The sequence below is a fragment of the Plectropomus leopardus genome, chromosome 10 (genome assembly GCF_008729295.1).
Source record: "Plectropomus leopardus isolate mb chromosome 10, YSFRI_Pleo_2.0, whole genome shotgun sequence".
Taxonomy (NCBI): Eukaryota; Metazoa; Chordata; class Actinopteri; order Perciformes; family Serranidae; genus Plectropomus; species Plectropomus leopardus.
In genome coordinates this window covers 3,433,813-3,454,074 of record NC_056472.1, presented here as the reverse complement: position 1 = coordinate 3,454,074, position 20,262 = coordinate 3,433,813, and the positions used below count along the sequence as shown (strand labels likewise).

Sequence of the window (20,262 nt, the reverse complement as noted above, 5' to 3'; positions counted from 1 at the left end):
GAACTATGAAGCTTTTATGTGTCTTAAAAAAGCGGCTGCTGAGAAATGGCTAAATAAGACCACTGAACGCCACCACGCCGAGCTGCACCGAACACGGCTTTACAGCCTCGTTGTGGTGGTGACGTTATATTATGTGACTGTGGTGAAATTTTTTTTTATAGCCTAATATTAGTTGAAAGTGGTGTCAACTTGTGCTGAACAAAATGTGTAAGTATCATTAACATTTGTTTGCATTAGAGGTTACTTTCTACAATCATCCAAAATGCTATGGAAAACTCCCATAGGCTCTTTGACAAGAGAATCAGTGTGATGCTAACTTCCGCACGTGCCTACAAAAAAACATCATCCCTGGGGCACTCTAAAGGCCATCATTATAAAAGAGACAGCTGTTAAACTGCTGAAAGGACACCTTGGACTCTAAACAAGGTCAATTATGACTCTTTGATGAATTTTGGATCAGAGAGAGTCTATATTTTCAATTTTGTAAAAACATTGTAAAAACACAAGAAATCTGTGACATCATCGCAATGTGGGCCAGTGGCAGGAACACTACTGCAATGTTCTCTAACTTATTTCCACAAGCTGTGAATGAATAGGTGCTATATTGGGATGGAGTATCTAGCTATCATTATACATCTATGAGTCAGACTCCTGGACTTGTTAAACATGAGATTGAGGGGAAAAAATATGAAATTAGACTGAAAACCATATTAGAAAAATGTCCCATTGTCACAGATTTATACAACAGTGAAGTAACTCGCTTTAGCAGTACTATTGGTAAATAAGAAAAATATTGCAGTTGTGTACCGTTGGAATTGCAGCAAGGCTCTGTGGTCTCCCAGTTCATGGATCTCTGGACGGCTTTCTTCCAACGAGCAAAACGGAACTCACTCTCTGTTTGTGTAGAGGACAAACAGACAGACAGGTCAAAACATTTGAAAAGGAGCGATTTATTTACAGTTTTTTATAAACATGATGTCATGGTCATAGTATCCACTAGATGGTAGCAAATGTAGTGTAACCGGCTTGAGGACCTTTCTTTGAGAAAGGCATTAATCTAATACAGCTGGTTTAAGTAGCCTAAAAGTGTGTCACACATGTCTTCGGAGTCTTTTTTTTCCTCACCGTCAGAGTTGATCTGAGGTTGATATTTCTCAGATGTGATGTGTGGAAGATGACTGGGTTTCAGGCTCCATACGCCCACCCCCTCTGCTGCCCCTGCCGCCATGGCTGCACCCAGAGCTGTGGTCTCCGACATGGTGGGTCGCACTGTACCAACACGAGACAGACGCAGAGAAATCAAAAATAAGATACAATCCCTTTCCTTAAAATTAAAAATGAAAATAGGTAAAATATAAAAAACTTTTGAAAATTGGACATCAATTTTCTTGGGCTGCGTTCAGACCCATTTCACATGCATTTAAACATTCGAAAGCTGAGCATATTGGTTTCTTTTTCTTTTGTAAACATGGCTCAAAAAGCAAAGAGAAACAGGCAGGAGATGTCCCAAAATAGCAAATAAAGAAAAAATAGCAAAAGAAAGTAGAAAAGTATTTTTTAACTAGACAGTGAGAGAAAAAAATATTAGAAAAACACGATAAAAAAGTGAAGATGTCCAGAAAACTACATAAATATCATTAAATATTAAATATTATTATTATAATAATTATTACCCATTTATTTATATATTTATATATTTTTTTACTAGAAATGTTAAATGTTTTGATATGATTTTTTATCATATAGTGGAAAACTTTTTGCATTTAAGGTTGGAGAAGTGTTGAAAGCAGCAGGTGTTTCCTGGTTTCCGTAAGTGAAGATAAAGTTGGATGTTGTAATTCCAATTCAGTTTCTACTAATGGTGTAATGTTCATGGGTACACAATTACATAAACACACGTTATTTGTGTTTTTACCCAACTCTAGTACGTCAAAGTCAACATTCATGTGTGTTTGTGTGTTTTTTTTTTAAATGGGACAAAAGTCAGGAGGACAGACAGGGTATCAAGTCCAGCTTCAGTCAAAGGTTAGTCATACTGACAGAACAGATATGCTCAAATGTCAGAGTTGTATCAAGTAGCAGAGCCAACAAGCTGTTGCCAAAAAGTGTTCACTTGTGAGTACTCCTGTAATTCAACTTTTCACTGCTCTGACAGGTGGCGAGTCTCCACTACAGATTTGTGCAAAAAGTAAGAGATATTTTTGAAATGTCAATAAAACACAATTGCGAGATGACTGAGTTTCTACTGAGTGATGTTATGGACCTTGTTCTCCCGACAAGCACATAGCCATAGCATCATGTGACCTATAAAAGCCCAGAAAGGCTTTTTCGAATTTCCTTAAAAAAAATACCACCTCATACGTTCGCATACACTTTTTTTTGCGATAAATGGGAGTTTTTCCGAAATTAATAATTAGATAATTAAGAATTAATAATGTGTTTCCATTAGGCGTATTTTATATTCACAATTTCAATTTGCAAAATCTGAGGGTTAATGGAAACCCACCTGCTGTGACTATGTTAACATGCACTAAATATTCTGGCTTTTGCCCTTATTTCAATAATAGTAAGGACAATATTACTACTGGGCTGTAAACGTGGCTGGTAAAAAGAATAGTAATAATCAAAATGTCTCGGGTCAGCCTCCAGCAGTTAAATGGAGGGCTGGGAGGTCCTCCCATTGCCAAAGTTGAATATCCAACTTAAAACTAACTTCACTGCAGCTGGCTCGAAAGCAGTGTTTGATGCTGCTGTTGTGCTGTACTTTTCTGTCTTGTCTGTCCTTGCACTGCCTTTGTCCTCTTTCACATACATGTGTGAAACACTGCATGAAAAAATGGACATGTGGCGTGCATAAACTGCACTGTGAGAGCATGTGAAAAGTGTCAGTTGTGTTGACGCAAATATGTTTTTCGGGTGTATATATGAGCATATGTATACACGCACTGTGTGAGCGTTATGAGAGTCCTCTTACCTACGGGCATGCAGAGGATGTCTGCCTGCAGCTGCATCAGTAATCTGTTGGACGTCATGCCTCCATCCACCTGCAGCTGCGTCAGAGGGACGCCGCTGTCCTGGTTCATGGCATCCAGGATCTGATACACACAGTTTGAGCCTCGCTTTAACACACCTCTTTCAGGCAATGCTATTCATTCAAAGCCTCAACCAGGGTCTTTAACACCCCACAGAACCGCTTTTGTTGCTAATATACAGCTGGTGTTTTGGCTTTTCAGTTGGTTGTTAAAATGATTAACAGTGAAAAAAAAAAGCACACCTGCACGTTAAAATATGTGCAAAAATCACGTTTACAATGCAAGCTTTTGGTCAGAGACCTTCTTCAAGGCATAGCAGGAAACAAGTGGAATCATCAGTATGAGTTAGCTGGGAACTGTGTCAGTCATTGAGTCTAAAATAAACACTGTAACTACAGAGACAATCAAATACCAAGCGTAACATATTTAAAAAATGTACAATTTCTTACAATGGAATAAATAACAATAAAAATACATGCTATGTAGACATCAGGCTTGCATAAAGTGTATATATATATATATATAGATATATATATATATAAAAAGCTGAAATAAAGCGATTGATAGAGAAGAGAGGAGACTCTGCTCACCTCTCTGGTCTGAAAGCAGACGGCCTCAAGGGCAGCAAAAGCCAAATGGTTCCTGTTGGTGAACTGAGTGAGTCCACAGATGATGCTGGAAACAAACACAGGATATAGATTTATTGTATTCACTACAATGCAGGCATCAAGGCAGTCTGCTGAATTATTATTATTTCTAAGGCCCAGCTCACATGCATACAGATTGTGTTGATAACAGCCTTTTTTATGCGTTTGGGCCTTCCGTCTAAACACAAACAGCATTTTAGATAACTAACTATTACATTTGTATGCTTGTGTGCAAGAGTCAAACTGCAATTGCAGTTTTACATCTATGTCTATAAAACAACGATGCCTCACACACATCTTCCCCCCGGCAGCACAGTAGATCTCTGCAATCAGCAGTTTCAAGGTTAGTGTTATTAATTCAGTGTCTCCCCTTGATATGACGTTAAGTAATGGCCAGAGATGTATTTTTAAAGAACATTATGATGTCACAGTGAAGTTGATCTTAGACCTTTTGAATACAAAATGTATTCACTTCATCATGTTATCTTATTTGACATTTTGTGAAATTTTGTCATAACTATCTTATCAACTCTTGAGTTGTGGCAAAAAACATGTTTTGTGAGGTCGTAGTGGCCTTGATCTCAAACCACCAAATTCTTATCAGTTCATTCGAGTCCAAGTGGACGTTTATACCAAATTTGAGGAAATTCCCTCAAGATATTCTTCATCCTCTAATCCAAGTGGATGTCTGTGCCTAAATCGAACAAATCCCCTCAAGATATTCTTGAGCTATTGCACTTACAAGAATGAGACAGACAAGGTCACTGTGACCTTAACCTTTGACCCATGAATACCAAAATCTATTCATTTAATTGTCGAGTACAAGTGGATGTTTGCGCCAAATTTATAGAAATTCACTTAAGGCATTCCTGAAATATCATGTTGACAACAATGGAACGAAAGGAATGACAACCCGAAAACATAATGCCTGGGTCCTCTGCAACTGCGGGCTTGGAAGAATAAAAACTAACTTTTAATAAACTCCTTCAAGGTAACGGTGTTCTCCGATCTCCAAATTCATGTTTCAAAGGAGGAAAACCCTGTTTTCAAAACTACCCATGTATGTGTGGACTAGGCTGCGATTTCTCCTTTTCTCCTCATTCAGAGTCAAATTACAGTGGATAGTTCAGATGTGTTTGAACAGCTGATTGTCTCACCCTCGTGCACTGGGCTCCCAGTACGGCGCGTAGAGTCCAGAGAAAGCCGGCACGAAGTAACAGCCATAAGACGTGCCTGCAGCAGCTGCTAGCTTCTCTGAAATGACACGAAGAGGAAAAAAAACAAACGTCGACTCGTAAGTTAAATTCAAATAGGTTTCCAAAGTGTTGAATTTTTCATAATAATAGGTGAGATGCTACAGTGTTAAGTACCAATCTCTGAGGAGGACTTCACGATGCCCATGTTGTCCTTCAGCCACCGCACCACAGCCCCTGCGATGGCCACTGAACCCTGAAAGAAAGATATCACACCCAAATCACATAAGAGCAGCAGGCAGGTCACAATGACAAACCAGGGTCCAGCATGGAAGACATCAACACAATGAAGGAGCAGATTCAGAAACAAAACCTGGTCACCTTTCTTAATGTATCTGTCTTTTTCAGTATAGATGGTTTGTCTTTCCCCTTTTATTTTCTCTTTATTCTAATTATTGTTATTTTATTATTATTTGATTAATTTTATTTTTTGTCTGTTTTTAATCGTAAATGTCTGAGAATGTGGAGAGCTTTTTAAAATTTAAGTTATAAAAAAAAGTCTATACAAATCTATTTCAAAAAAAGAAGAAACAGGACCATGTTCAACATGAGACAAACTACTGAAAGCTTTCACACACCTCGAGTGCGTAGCAGGCAGGCTCGTCTTTCCCCAGCCTGTAGGCCACTGTGGTCAGCAGGCCGTGCTCTGACATCACAGGCTAACAGAACAAACGTTGTAAAAACAGATTGTGAAGTAACAACAGAACAGAGGGCATGAACATCATTTAAAATGTCCCATATCATATTTTCTTGGGCACAATATCTTACCTTAGTCCCTGTATTTCTGAGCAGGAAGCAACCAGTCCCATACCTTTAAATAACAAGAATGGAAAAGAGTAGGGTAGATTAGACCTGTGATTGAAACTGATGACTTTCTTTGTCTTTTTTTCAATTTTTTTCCCAAAATATACAAACAACTCAGTCACAAACTGACAGCACAAAAACACCTATTTACAACACAAATAACTCAAAAATAAATTAACAGACAATAAAATAAATTTGCACATAACTGAAGGCTTTTTTCAAGACTCATGCAAAATAGCATCAAATTCTCCATAGTTATTTATGCCTAATATGTTTGTTAATTAACAATACTGAACTCCTTCCCTATTTTTTACGGCATTATCTTTGGAAAAACTCATCTTACAAGATTTGGAACTTCAGTGACTTTTTTTCTTTCAAAAAAGAGCCTAGAGACAAATCTGTTAACTTTAAAAGGCAGGCCTTAACTCCTCTCCCTTTTCCACCAAAATTAGGTTTTTTAAACAGAAAACCCCCACTAAAAATGGACTATTATGACTGTAGCTCCACTAAACTATGCATGTAAATGTACTGACTGCAGACTTATTGAAACCATGTTTGAGCGCTGCCTGAGTGGAGACGGACGGTATTTTGTGGCGTCCCGTTATTGCATCGCTCTGTGAAAGGGGATAAATTTGGAGAGTCCACCCGGGTGTTGTGTTTCCACCACTGCCGATGGAAGCCGATCTGAGCTGGAGCAGATAAATACCTGTGACTATTGCGGAGTCATTTGTCTTGAGAGACAGATAATCACCTTTCCAATTAAATAAAAAAGCCAGAGGTTAGCGGGTGTTAGCAGTTGTTCTTGTGCAGTGGGAAAAAGGAGAGTGAATGCGCTTGTGTGGCTGTGGCTCTCTGGACTGACTGTGTTCAGTCAGCGGAGGAGGGTCGCAGTATGTTAAGTTGACCAATCAGCAGTCAGGCAGAAATGTGAATGAGCTGTGAATGTATGTAACAAACAACAAATCACTGATGAGGATTGGTTGTCTGGCCACCTCCTCCTCCTTTGTTTTTGTTCTAAATTATCTAATTTGACTGTTGGGTTTGTTTTTTTCTTCCTAAAAATACACTGTTAACCAGTTTTTTTCCAGGTTCTAAATCCTCTCTATTCCTGATACTTCAGTTCCAGTGTCTGTTTTGAACAAAGAAGTATATTCAGACACAGACTAATCAGATGACATCACTTTGAAAATAATGATAACATGTAATTCGAGTCACATTAATTCATTGTGACTTCATATTTCAAAAAATACTGTATCTGCAAATAGCTACATTAGCATTATGTTACTCTTACGTCAAACTTTACCAGCTTTCCATAGAAAATCATTATAAACACTGATTGTGTTTCACATGCATCAAACTGTCTTTAATCGTATGTAATTTAAGCATCTCAACTGGCAAAAAGGTAGGATGATAAAAAGCAGAACTATTTCACCTTGTCAGAAGCACGTCTCTGTGCAAACACTACTGTAGCATATAGGTCAAACTAGAAAAACAGTGGAAGGCTTACGTGTTTTTGGCCTGGCCTTCCTGGAAGCACATCTGGCCCACCAGGGCTGCTGACTGGTCACCGAGACACTGATAGAGACAAGGTCACAGTGAGAAGGCCGTGACGGTCCGTGTAAGCATTCATAAACACACACACACACACACACACACACACAAGCACATGCACGCACACACATGCACACGCACACCAATGTCTCACACTCGAAAAAAAGACCAAATCAAGTTTTAATTTGAAACTACAGCCTGATCAATGAAACCTTTTTTTAGACCAATATCACTGACTATATACCAGCTGTTCTGACTTTAACATGAAACATTTTTCATGAGTATGCCTTCAATTATTTAAATAACCAAGTGTGACTAAGATATGGACTGAAAAGATGCTTTATGGTTAAAAAAATTAAATTTTTAACAAACAATAAAATAATTAAATTATTTAATTATATTAAATTAAAGCAGCAACTATACACAATTTCAAACATATAAAGACATACAAATATGGCCAACATAACTATAATAAGTCATACTAAATTAACAGTAAACATTATATGAAGTAGTGTGTGTTGAGCATTTGATCTTTGCAGTGAATGAGTGGCCAAAGCTCAGTGGTTTTTTATTTACTTTCAGGCTGACCTACACTGACACAATACATCTGTGATAGGCTAATATTGGCCTGAGCAAAGTATCTCTCAAAACTCCTACACAGCACATGACAACCACACCACACAACAAAGACAGATGTCACTTTTGACAAGTTGCATGACATGCAAAATATCTTACCCCAGAGATTGGAACTCCTGCAAGTGAGCTGGATTTCTGGTGAGAAGACAAAAACACACCCATGTGTTTAGAGTTTGGATAACCGACTGCAGGATAATGATGCTTACTGTTGTGTAATTTAGTTGCAAAACACACAGAAAGGGTAAATACTACCGTGTGTTTACACTGAAAACATTTGGATCAAGCAACAGAACATTGTAGGGAATCAAACATGTGAAACAGGCCTCAATGACGTGTTGGATGACCTCAATGGGTCAGACAGGCCAGAAAACAGGTTAGTAAACTGTAGAAAGAAACATGGAGGCCTGTGAAAACTTCACAGCAGTTACTTCTTTTCATATATCTCTGACTTATTTAGTCTCTTACTAGTACTAGCCAATCACAGGCTGAGACTGTGGAATGGCATGGGTGAGGAGTTAAAACAATGTCCAAACATAAAACAGTTTAAAGCAAAATATAAATAATATGTTTTCACGGGATACAGGGATGAAATGGGGGTGTGACAGTCACTAGGTGTTCACAGGATACTCTACAAGGATACTTGTTATTTATTTTTCTATTTATTTATGTACATTATTAGCTGGTCCTTTTCTTATCGTTATGTTTGTTGTTTTGTTAGTGTTAAGTCATTTTTTCATTGTCCTTTTTTATTGATGCAGATGTATATACGGTAGGTATACATTTGTACAATCGTTGTTATTATTGTTGTTGTTGTTTTGTTTTGTGATTATTTATATTGTTATTATAATTATGATGATCAATATTACTATCAGTGGTAGCAATTTTGGGGAAGCCGGATAGACATGATAGATGTGTAAATCATTAGTATAGGAGAAGGGGTGAGATTCGTTAAGTTTCGACTTCTTCCCACTCCTTTTTGAACATGGAGAACTTTTTATCATCTATTGTTGCATTCTTTTACTTTTTTATGTTCAAAATAAACTTAAATCAATCAATCAATCAAACAGGGAGAGTAATGTGACCTTCACCAACCTAGGATTTGCAAATTTGCTCCCCATGCTCTTTAGAAGTCTTATCTTCATATTTTACACCCAAAATCTTTTCAGATGGAGGTCCCTGAAGCAAAATGAATCAAAAGGGGGTCCGTGACTTTAATCACTTAAGGGGTCCTTAATACAATTAAAGTTGAGAACCACCGAGATAGGCGGCACAATAGCCAAGAATGCAAAAATCTAATGAAACAAAAAACACGAATAAAGAAATTTTCACTGCCAAAAAATACATGAATATGGTTGCTGTAGTAATTAAATAATTCAGTGCATTATCAGTGCATATCACCAGCTTATTGTGACATAGTGCCTAACCAGGAAAAGAGCCATCACAGTAAGGGCAGAGCAGTTTTATTACTTAATTGGGACATGATTACGTTTTTATCTATAACAACTTCATTAGAAGCACACAGATTAGTTATCATCTTAACAGCCACCTTTGTCCGTTATCAGTTAAACACCAGTTCTGTGTATGGCTTTACATGTATATCTCTGGTTGAAAGAATCTATTTCAATACAAGATTAGTAACTTTTCCACTACAAGGGCTGTTGCAAACATTTCAATAATACTGCATAGTTAAGCAAGAGAAGTTTTAAAAAAAAAACAGTCTTATGGTTGCATTTCTTCGAGTATCTTTTTTTTTTATAATCATACTTTATTCTATTTTCAGAATTGTAACTCAACAATGCAACCATACATCATCCGACATTGGTCTGAGCTAGGAGAGAAGACTTAAATAAAGTAGAAAGAGAACGAAAGAAAAGAGAGAGAGAAAAGAAAAAAAACACGATAAAAAACAATGAAATAAACAATAGCAATAATAAAAACTTATATAGAGTTAATATTAATAAAAATAATAATAATAAAAAGGAAAAGAGGTCACCAACTTATCAGCAAATGAAAATACGTGTATTTCTTATTTCTGAATCATTCTGTTTGGAAGCTTCTAAGCCAGTATTTCCCCTCTGGATAATTTCACTTAGATCCTTAGGCAGGTAGTCTATTAGAGGTTGCCATATGTCCATAAAAGTGTCATTATTTCCTTTTAATTTGGCACTTAGTCTCTCCATAGGAAAAACTCTAAATTTCTTTGTACCACTGAGTCACAGTGGGAGGTTTCTCACTGATCCAATTAAATAGTATACATTTCCTGGCCAGAAATAAGAGTTTATTGAGCAATTTTAATCTTTTCACATCCAAAACTCTATTCAAAGGTGCCAACCCTAATAGGAACTGGCCTGGATCTTTACAAATCTTGTGTTTGAATATTGCTGTCACTTCCTTAGATACACATGACCAGAACTTTGATATTCTTGGACAGTTCCAGAAGCAGTGTATATATGTCCCACTGGTTAATTTCATTTCAGGCACAATGGTGATCTATTAGGATCAATTTTGTTCATAACATGAGGTGTCCTGTGTTGTCTATGAAGTATTTTATATTGCATTTCTTTAAATTTATTGCTGAGAAACAGAGATGGGTGGTCTGAATACATCCTTCCCAAGCATCTTCATCATATACACTTTGAATGTCCTCCTCCCATCGTTTAATAAGCCCATCAACATTGTGTTGGTTACAACTCTGAAGTCTATTATAAAAATGTGTGATAAGACCTTTATTCAATGTAAAATTAATTATGAGCTTATCAATTGGTCCCTTCAGTTTGAGTTGGGTTGAAATTTGTATCAATAAAATGACGGACTTGACGATAGGCAAAAAAGTCTTTCTGTGGAAGTCCAAATCTGTTTTGTACTTGTGGGAAGGACATGAGGACATTATTATCATCAAACAAATCTCCAACCACTCTTACTCCCCTTTCCTGCCAAGAGCGAAATACAACATTTTCAATGCCAGGTAAGAAGTCCCTGTTACCCACAAGTGGGGTCTTGAGTATCATTTTAAAGGTAGGTTTGGGAGGATGTGGCCTGCAAACAGTGAATCTGAACTACATTCTGAGGTAAAAGAATAATCTGACCCACAAATACGACGAAAACAAATAAAGATGCCATGTTGCTGAACCCTGGACTGCAGGCCATGGTGCATGTTGCATAAATTGTTTAACATAAACACGTCACACTGTGGTCAACAGATAAGATACAAGCACAGACAAATAAAGACACACAATAAGGGAATCAGTGTATGTCTGAACTGTGTATTCCCAAAACACGCTAGTCAGGATGTGGGCTCATTTACAAGTACAGCCTCTGCGTCTGTTCAATGAAGTCATTTCATCTGCGGGTGTAATAAAGCAACTTGGAATCTTATCAGGCAATTGATCTCAATAAGGAATTTTATTTAACTAGTGCTCTGACTCTGAAAATCGTCATAGTGACCCGTGGATCTACAATAAAAACACACTGATCTGCACGCTCAATAAATATTTAAACTCATGCAAAGGTAAAACCTCACCCAAGCAAGCTTTATGCAGAAGTTATGCACGGGGCTTGTTGGTGCTTAAAACTGGGGAAAGACAATATTACCATGACCATGTTACCTTCTCTGATGTTAAATCATTAATATGAATTATCTATATCATTTGTCATGAATCAGGAATAGTGTTTAGAAGTAATGAGCATATTTCATTAGGCAGTGACACAACACAGACAGCTGAGAGACAGCAAGAGACAGTGGAGAAAAATAGCATGCAGATTTAACATTTTTCATGTTACTGAGTGAATTAGTTTTTTTTTCTTGATCCCATCAGAATTGGAGATTGTTAGAACAGTGAAAAAATTAAGGCTGCTTTTTTTCCAGTGCTTGAACATCGCTTGAACATTTTCACTGGCCTCCATACTGCTTTGTACTGTTCACTAACCGTGAAAATGAACATGACACACCAGAAAACACACACACACAAACTCATCACAAACAAATACATTAGATCTGTGTGTCTCTACTCAGGCTACGGGAGAGGCTATTCATAGCTTCTAAACAAAATCCTCTCACCTATCCCCCTCTCTTTTATACTATCATGTATCTTTCATTCTCTCTTACTTACACACACAGACACACACACATGCATACTTGTATGGTGCAGCCCTGTGTAAACAGCAGTGGTCTACATACAATGGGAAGGCAGTCATTCCCGTGTTTAAAAAACCTGCATACATGTGCTAATTTTGGTAGAAAAGGGGCATATATGACAATCCAACACCACCCCAAGACCCTGCAGCTAATTGCTGCATTGCCAAATTTAATGTGAATGCAGCCTAATATTATTTCAATTTAATTAAGATTTCAATGAGTTAACAAGGCAGTTATGCTTGTCTTAATTCGATAAAACAGACAAACTTGGATTGGTGTATGGATGTTTTTTTCAGTTTGATAAAGAAAAAAGTGTTAGAGTAGGCAAAAATTGTGTTATCAAACCAGTGACCGTGAAACACTCCGTAGCCCCACTGATGTGTGTTGTTATCACAACAGCTAACAATGACTGCCAATTTTTTTTCTCTTTGTAAAATAATCACAGCAAACAGTTCAATGCCCTTTCTATGAAAATATTTATCGGGAATCCAAAAGTTAATTCCAAATGACGCTGATGATGTTGATAGTGAAGTCGTAAAGGATTTCCAGCACAAATATAATTATGTTATCTGGTTGTCTGGTAAGTATGTATCTTATCACATTCTATGGTCACTACAGCTTTTAAAGTATTTCACTGGACCTTTCACCAGAATATTTTATGATAATAGTTAGACTTAACTGGCATGGCTTTACAACTCTGCAGTCCATAAATAAGTTGAAGACTACATGTAGGTCAGGTGTTATCAGGTCCTATCAGGTCCAACTCAAAACACAAACAGTATCACTGCACTGAGCAGACACGGTGAGTCTGAAAACTTGAACTGACTCACCATCCAGCCGTATATTTCCGAGGAACTTTTGACCTTGGGGAGGATTTCCATCGGGACATCAAAGTACCTAGAAGCAGCACAACAGCAAATCAGACATAATGATGCAAGTTTATAATGTACCGTGCATAACAGACAGGTAAAGGGAGTGTGTTTTAACTGAGCAGATATGCATTACAGTCTGTATATGGACAGTGGTTTCAATTGGATTGGATCACTTGTTAAAAATGCAGACTCAATTTTAAGGCGGTTTGAGGGAGGACACCGCATCTCCATCAGCTTAAAGCGGAAAGTCTTTTAATTCCTGTGGGGGTTTTATTGCAAACACTAGTACCTTTACATCCAGTTTTTCCCAGTGAAAACCCAGTGTGTGTATATTAAGGCCTAAATGTTGATGCTCATTAAATGGTCCACTGTGTGTGTGCGTGTGTGTGTGTTTACCTGCAGAGTTCAGGATCCCAGTCCATGCTGTGGATGTTGAAGAGCATGGTGCGACTAGCATTTGAGACATCTGTGCAGTGGACGCCTCCGTTCTTGCCCCCCGTCAGGCACTTATTAAAAACAACGAAAGACTGAGTGTGCATCAAATGTTAGACGGCTTGGATCTACTGTTGGTAGCTTCTTAACGTCAGCTGATGGTAATTTGCAAACAGCAAGCCGGTTAGTGTCATGCAGCCAATGTTCAAAATCAGGCTTGTGCATTGTTATGGTATTCCAAGATATTTAGAAATCCCAAAGGTATGTTTTTCCAATTCCGCCATGATACGTTTCGGTGACTTCTATTTTGTTTCTGTCAATTGTGAATGAAATGTGTTTTTATTATAAGTTAACAAGGCATAATATCCTCATTAACTCTTCTGTGACCAAGAGAAAGTTGAATTCAAATGGTGTACAGTTGTATTTTTCTGTAAGATAATGAAAATATGTGAGCATATTGCTTTTATTAACATTTTGTGGGTTTTTTATTGTGTATTTATCAGCAGCACAGTCACAGACAGTCAGGGTGGGTTGTTAGTGCTGCACACACACCATCACTTACTGTATGCTCCGGTGAAATTTCAGCAAGTTATAAAGATATAAAATATATAATTTTGACAAAGCATAATCCAAATAGTATCATTATTCTGTGACTGCAAGCAAAATGATTCAGACTGGATTCCTCTTTATTTTAAAACAGCCTTTGCCACACTAAGAAAAACAAGGCACCTTTCCTGTGCTAACTTATTTCAACTCACATAAGAAACATTTTCCAGACTGCAAATAGACTCCATAAAGTGCAGTTACATTAGCTTTGAGCAGCTCTTACCCAAATGATCCAGGAGTCCACTGTGCCAAACATGGCGCGCTCACTCTGCACTGCCCGTCGAACTTTTTCCACATTGTCCAGCATCCAACGGAGCTTCACTGCACTGAAGTAGGTACTGATGGGAAGACCTGTCTTGTGCTAGAGAGCAAGCAATAGACATACGGATCAGATTATTTGTTTGGTATAAAAGGAGCGCTGCCCCTATGTGTTAAACTATGAAAACCTCCACCTGAAGGTAAAGAAATCAGAAAATCAACGAGAAAACTAGCCACGCTGTTGTGTTCTCTTCTAAAGTGTAGTGAAGTTATTCACACTCAAAGGATTCCATCCATCCATACATACATCTTCTATATCTACATCTACAATTTGCTGACCATTTCTCTCACCTTGAGGTGGTTCTTGTTCTGGCCCGGAGCTTTGTTAATGAGACTCTCCACTGTTGACTGTGTGCGCAGGTCCAACCACACTACAGACAAAGCACAGGACAGCTTACACAGAGGAACCTAAAATATCTAGATTTGACAGAAATTTCTGTATGACTTTTGTCCATTCACAAAAGGCATTGCCTTAAGAGAAGTGTTTCCAAATGTTTTTTCCCTATCACCCCATAAAACAAAGCAACTTCTTCCTACAGCCTCATTATGTCTGATGATGAGTCACTAGAAATTTGGTCAAAAAGGGATATTTATTTTCAAAGAATGTTTCATTTTCGTTTTCCAATGGTGGTGGTGTAAAGAGGTGAGATTTCACAAGACTGGAAAATTAAGATATAATAATAAAAAATTGTGGAGCAAAACTGTTTTCCCTTTTATTTTGTAATCTATATTATTTTATATAATATTTTGTCATAATAATCATCTTCCTTACCCCTCAGTTTTTTTTTCTTGTACATTTAATATTCAGACTTTAAGAAGTTATTTGAGCAGAACTTTGACTTCAGTCTCAATCCTATTTTATTCACTTTAATTATCTGAGACCTGAAGCAAATAAAATAAGCCATCATTAAAAGTTATTTAAAATATAATATAAATAAATGATAGCTATTCTTACAGTAAACATATCAAACTAAAGAAGCAAATTGGCTTACATTTACTTTCATTGTTACCTTAAAATGACAGTTCTGCTTTTGTCTATCCAGTGTTTCTAAAGGGCACTCAGAAAACTCAACATTTGCTCAAAGTTCTCATTACAGTGTTTTGAAACTGAAAAAGGATGTGTGACTTTTGTCTCAATTTCCTCCAATCAAAGAAGTGTGCCATTAGAAAGATTTTATAATCACTTACATTTTTTTTTACACATTGTGGCTTTAGACTAGATTACTTGCCTCTTGAGGAATTGCTGTGCGTGTGGAGGTTGACAACCCACCCCCGACACATCCTTCACATTCCATGTAAATAGGAACCAAGAGGCATTCCTTGCTTACAAATAAACTTGCCTGTCAGGCTGGAACTAAAGGCCTTGGTGGAAGGTGGGGGGTGAATGAAACCCTCTCTTTACTTGCAGTGTTAGCACACCAGCCTGCAGTGGGCGGGGACTGCATGTGCTCCGCTGCTGAATTACTAACCCTCGGGATGGTGGGTCATATGGGTGACGTACTGTGATCTGATGCAACAGAGTCATGCGCTGTGTTGTTTCCCAGATGACATCATGTTCTCATTCGCTTCTTTTTTTTTTTTTAAGAAGTACGGAGGGTTGAGACTGACAATTACAAGTATATAACCAAAGACGATGTTACAAAGGGATTCTTTTAAAAAATTCATAAGATCGCTTGTTGAATAGAGGGAGGATGTTCATTCCTTTTTGCACAACACAGCTTTCCCACTGATATACTTAAACCATGTAAAGTACTTTTTGCAGTGTGTGTCATTAGATATTACATCATTTATGTGTAAATAAAAATATTTGACAGCGATACTTGTTCATTCTGATGTATAATGTACCCACCAATGGCATTGTAGAGTGGCTCTCCGGTCTCCTTGTCCCAAACCAGAGTTGTCTCTCTCTGATTGGTCACCCCCACCGCTGACAAGACAACAGCAAAAATGTGAAAGTCAATAAAACTCCCACCTCCACCCAGTCCTCTCTGTTAGGTGTGGCTAACAGTCTGTTTTTTTTTTTTTTTTTTGTTTTCTCAGCCACAGGTGTGGGTGTGGTCAACACATCTCCACCCACAGCTGTCCCACCTTTTATGTTGGAGATGTCGATGTTGAGCTGGTGGAGTTTCTCACAAGTCCTCTCCATGCACTCATACACAGACTGTATTATCTCTTTGGGGTCCTCCTCCACCCAGCTGATTGAAACACAAATGCAGACATGTAAATATACAGAACCCCACATATGCATGGAAATTTTGGGAGATACAGAGATGTCAACAAAATCATCATCACAAAGTGAAGTTTTGTGTCACTGCCTTTACCTGCTAACCATCACAAGACTTAACTGTGGAAGTGGGTTTGGGGTTACGGAGTGAAATGTCTTTCGTCTACACCGTATGCAGGTCATTATAGTTCAAAGTCTTTCTGAGAATTAGTTTAAGAAAACAACTGCACCTTTTGCTGATGCAAACTTGACTTTAAACCAATCAATGGTAGCCTCAGGATATGTGCACTAAGGCAAGAATATCCACGACTGACAACTAGTTTTTGTTTCTAATACAAAAAATAAAGAAAAGGAAAGAATTTGCTAAACTATAAAGTTTCCTATTTTCAAGTCTATTATTTGAATAGCCTATTATGTTTGTGACACACCCAGAGAACTGTCTTTTCTTCCTGTTGAGGTCAGGAAGAAAGTACAGGTGACACAAGGATGGCACTAATAACCCTTTTCCACTTACTTGGAATGGGTTTGTTATGGTGTGTGTACCTTCCTTTGTTCCTTGCATTTTGACCAACAATAAATTGATTCAGAACCCAAAAGGTTGGTCAGCAAGTTTTTCTTGAGCTGAAGAGTGAATTGTAACATCAGAGTGCAAGTCATTTTGTACAAGCTAAAAGGAAAAAATTGAGTCTTGCATGTTATAGTCCTTTTTTTTTTTTTTTATTTAGATAAAAACAAATGTCTAATAATAGCTCAAAGGTAAACAATGTGATCTGCCATCTTACCACTATTTATTTTCATTGTGAAACACTCTCCATGGAACCGGTTCAAGAACCCAAGCATATTCAGTGGGAAAGGGGCATGAGAGGCTCAGGGCAAGCTCCTACCCTCAAGTCAGACGGATCCTTAATGAAGACTTCACCTTATCCTGAGCCTTTTATAATTTTTGGCTGGCTGGCTGGCTGACTGACTGGGACTATTGTGGGTTGTGCCAAACAAATGTCCTCTGGTACTTTGTCCGGGGTGTTCATCAACCAGATTTTTATCGGAGTGGACAGTAACATCTGAGTATGCATCAACCAAGCCAGCTTTTGTGTGCACAATATAATAAGGGCTGGACCTTAGACTCTATTACACACATCAGTAAACCTGTAACCATTCAAAGGAGAAAAGGAGGCACTGATGTAACTCTTCTCATGTGCTGCTGTGTGGATTTAAAAATGTGTTTTAATATTTGTATGTTTAATAAAAAGCTAAAATATTGACTGTATCTATACACATTCTTTACTATTTGCATAACCAGTTGTACCAGCAGAATATTGTTCTGTTGTGCTATTTCTACCTTCTCAATTAGGAGGATTTGATGCTTTTCTTTGTCGGACATATCAGTAAACTAGGTGCACCACATCAAGAAAGACTGTACTCTTGGTAATGGGAATTAGGCCTAAATTCAGGACTGGCCTACCTCTTGCAATAAGGGAACGCCCCATATATTCCACTTTTAAGACTCATCTCAAGCGGTGGCTAAAGGTGAATCAGACTGTGATCACTTCTAACTCAACATGTCCTTCAATGTAATTTGTCTTATACTACTTGCATATTATATTTGTATATTGTTACTAGTAAGGATTGTTAGTTACCTGCCTAGGAGACTACAGATGTAAATTAGCATTCTTGCTAACTCAGACATTTGACGATGTCGACTTAGTATTTGGGAAATTATAACTGTGAATAACTGACCTACTGAAAAATAATTAGCAAATTAATTTACAATGTAAACGATTCATCAGGTGCAGCTCTGTGATGAAGTTCAAAGAACTCACCCCTCCTTGGGGAAACTCTGGTTGATCTCGACTTGGTGGTGACTCATCAGTTCGGCTGTTTTTGCATTGAACACCTGTGGAGAAATTGAACCCATCAGAGACCAAGAAATAAATAAAAAATAAACACATGGAAGGCACAGCTCTTGGCATGACTTTCACTCCAATAAAGAATAGCTCCCTTTTACAAAGGAGGAAAGCTTTAACACAAGGCAGTATAGTAATTGTAGCCTGCAGTTACACAGAAGTCAGCATTTCTCCTAATGAGGTAATTGGATAAACTTGTGTGTGAACTCTGAGTACAGCAGTACAGGCCTACAATTCAGCTGAGGACAACTACTCACATTGCCAAGTTAGGCGATATGATTTCACTACACAAGGAAAAACTGGAAACATTAACTTTGAAGAACATATGACCCACAAGCAGTTCCCAACCACACTGAAACCTTGAACTCTCTACACTTTATGACCCTCTCACAGCTGCAGAGATTGGACAGAAACACAGACAAAAGCAGGCAACAAGCTGACACTCAAAGAGGTAACATTCGGTTGAAGTCACGCAGTTGGACAGCAAATAGCAACATCCTCACTCTATCATAAAGGGAAAGAGCGTATGACTGGGACAGTTATAGCATGACCTCAATGAACCACAAATATGGTCAGTCTGGAAACACAGAATGCATCCACAGAATATGCCAACAAGTTCAGTTTACCCCCCATGAATTTGGTTGTCAACTTGATCAAAATACAAGTCATGTATTGTCACAGCCAGAGTGTTATCAGTCTAAAGTAAGTTTCCATGTGATCATTGTCAGGCTTTGCTGCTCAGCCCAAATGACAATTTGTTTGTGGTGCTCAATGAGCCAAAAAAAATGGCAAAATTCAACATAAAGTACATCAATTTCCAAATGTACTGACACAGATACTCAAGAGACCTCATAGTGAATAGTTTCACTGACAAATTAGCTGTCTATCTGGGCAAAGGCAGCAGATTATCACCAAAACTTAGCAAATGACACTGAAACCTAAACCTAAATAGAAGTAGTGCAGAAAATGTAAGCAAAAAACATGTTCGGTTTTGATTTTAGGCCAGCTGTCCCTTCAATGTTTCAGGTCAGACAAGGATACATCTCTGCTAATGGACAATAACAACACAGGATTCCTCACCATGCCTCAAACAGTCACATGCTACAAGCAAACAGAACCTCTGAACTTAATGTTCCCCTTGGAACAGTGACAGATTGCAGTCCTGGATTCCCCTCTGTGGTGATTTTATACACAAAGTTTGTGTTGTTGAGGATATTTACAGTGATTTACATGTCTGCAATAAAGCTGACAGAGCCGACTAATGCCCAAATATATATAGAAAGAGGGTGTACTGATGACAACCATGATGTTTAAAACTGAAATATTGATGTTAATAATACACATGATATAACTGCGTACATAATGCAGCTCCTTTTAAACCATTTCATTTCTTTACATTTTGTCTTCCTCTGCTAAAGCTATCTAGCTACCTTTTCACTATCCAATAAGTCTAATACCTTTTTTTGAGCAGTTTTGTACAATTATTGTTACAGGCTCTTTTCTTCACTACCCTACACTTGTACTGTATTCTGAGTGTAATTCATTGGCTAAAAAGAGACAATAAACAAAGGTAAAGATGAATTTGACTACCGGCACCATTATTTTAAAAATACTTTTATGGACATGGTGATAATATTGTTATCGTCAACTCTTTTGGCCAGAATAACCACAATATTGTGCCAACTTTAGTTGTGTGATGGGGTCACAATATCTATTGCAGTTTCTGATAGGGCTGGATGATATGGTAAAAATGAAATATCACAAAATTTTGACCAAATACCTCAATATTGATTTTGTCATGATGTGGTGGGGTTGGCTATTGTTGCTTTTGCAACAACGTTTTACATA

At 37.8% G+C, this 20,262-nt stretch overlaps 1 protein-coding gene across 1 annotated transcript in view; it reads right to left on the bottom strand.

The window, feature by feature from the left end:
* The window catches only part of LOC121949342 (glycerol kinase-like), a 28,250-nt gene that overhangs the window by 4,124 nt on the left and 3,864 nt on the right, over positions 1-20,262 (bottom strand). The window contains exons 2-18 of the mRNA XM_042495005.1: positions 18,331-18,404; positions 16,375-16,481; positions 16,136-16,213; positions 14,578-14,657; positions 14,192-14,329; positions 13,327-13,436; positions 12,889-12,955; positions 8,023-8,058; positions 7,244-7,311; positions 5,701-5,743; positions 5,511-5,591; positions 5,050-5,128; positions 4,837-4,933; positions 3,623-3,707; positions 2,975-3,095; positions 1,126-1,269; positions 808-894 (exon numbers count right to left, since the gene is read on the bottom strand). Coding sequence (XP_042350939.1) covers positions 808-894; positions 1,126-1,269; positions 2,975-3,095; positions 3,623-3,707; positions 4,837-4,933; positions 5,050-5,128; positions 5,511-5,591; positions 5,701-5,743; positions 7,244-7,311; positions 8,023-8,058; positions 12,889-12,955; positions 13,327-13,436; positions 14,192-14,329; positions 14,578-14,657; positions 16,136-16,213; positions 16,375-16,481; positions 18,331-18,404 — 1,495 coding nt within the window. The remainder of the gene's footprint in view (positions 1-807; positions 895-1,125; positions 1,270-2,974; positions 3,096-3,622; positions 3,708-4,836; positions 4,934-5,049; positions 5,129-5,510; positions 5,592-5,700; positions 5,744-7,243; positions 7,312-8,022; positions 8,059-12,888; positions 12,956-13,326; positions 13,437-14,191; positions 14,330-14,577; positions 14,658-16,135; positions 16,214-16,374; positions 16,482-18,330; positions 18,405-20,262) is intronic.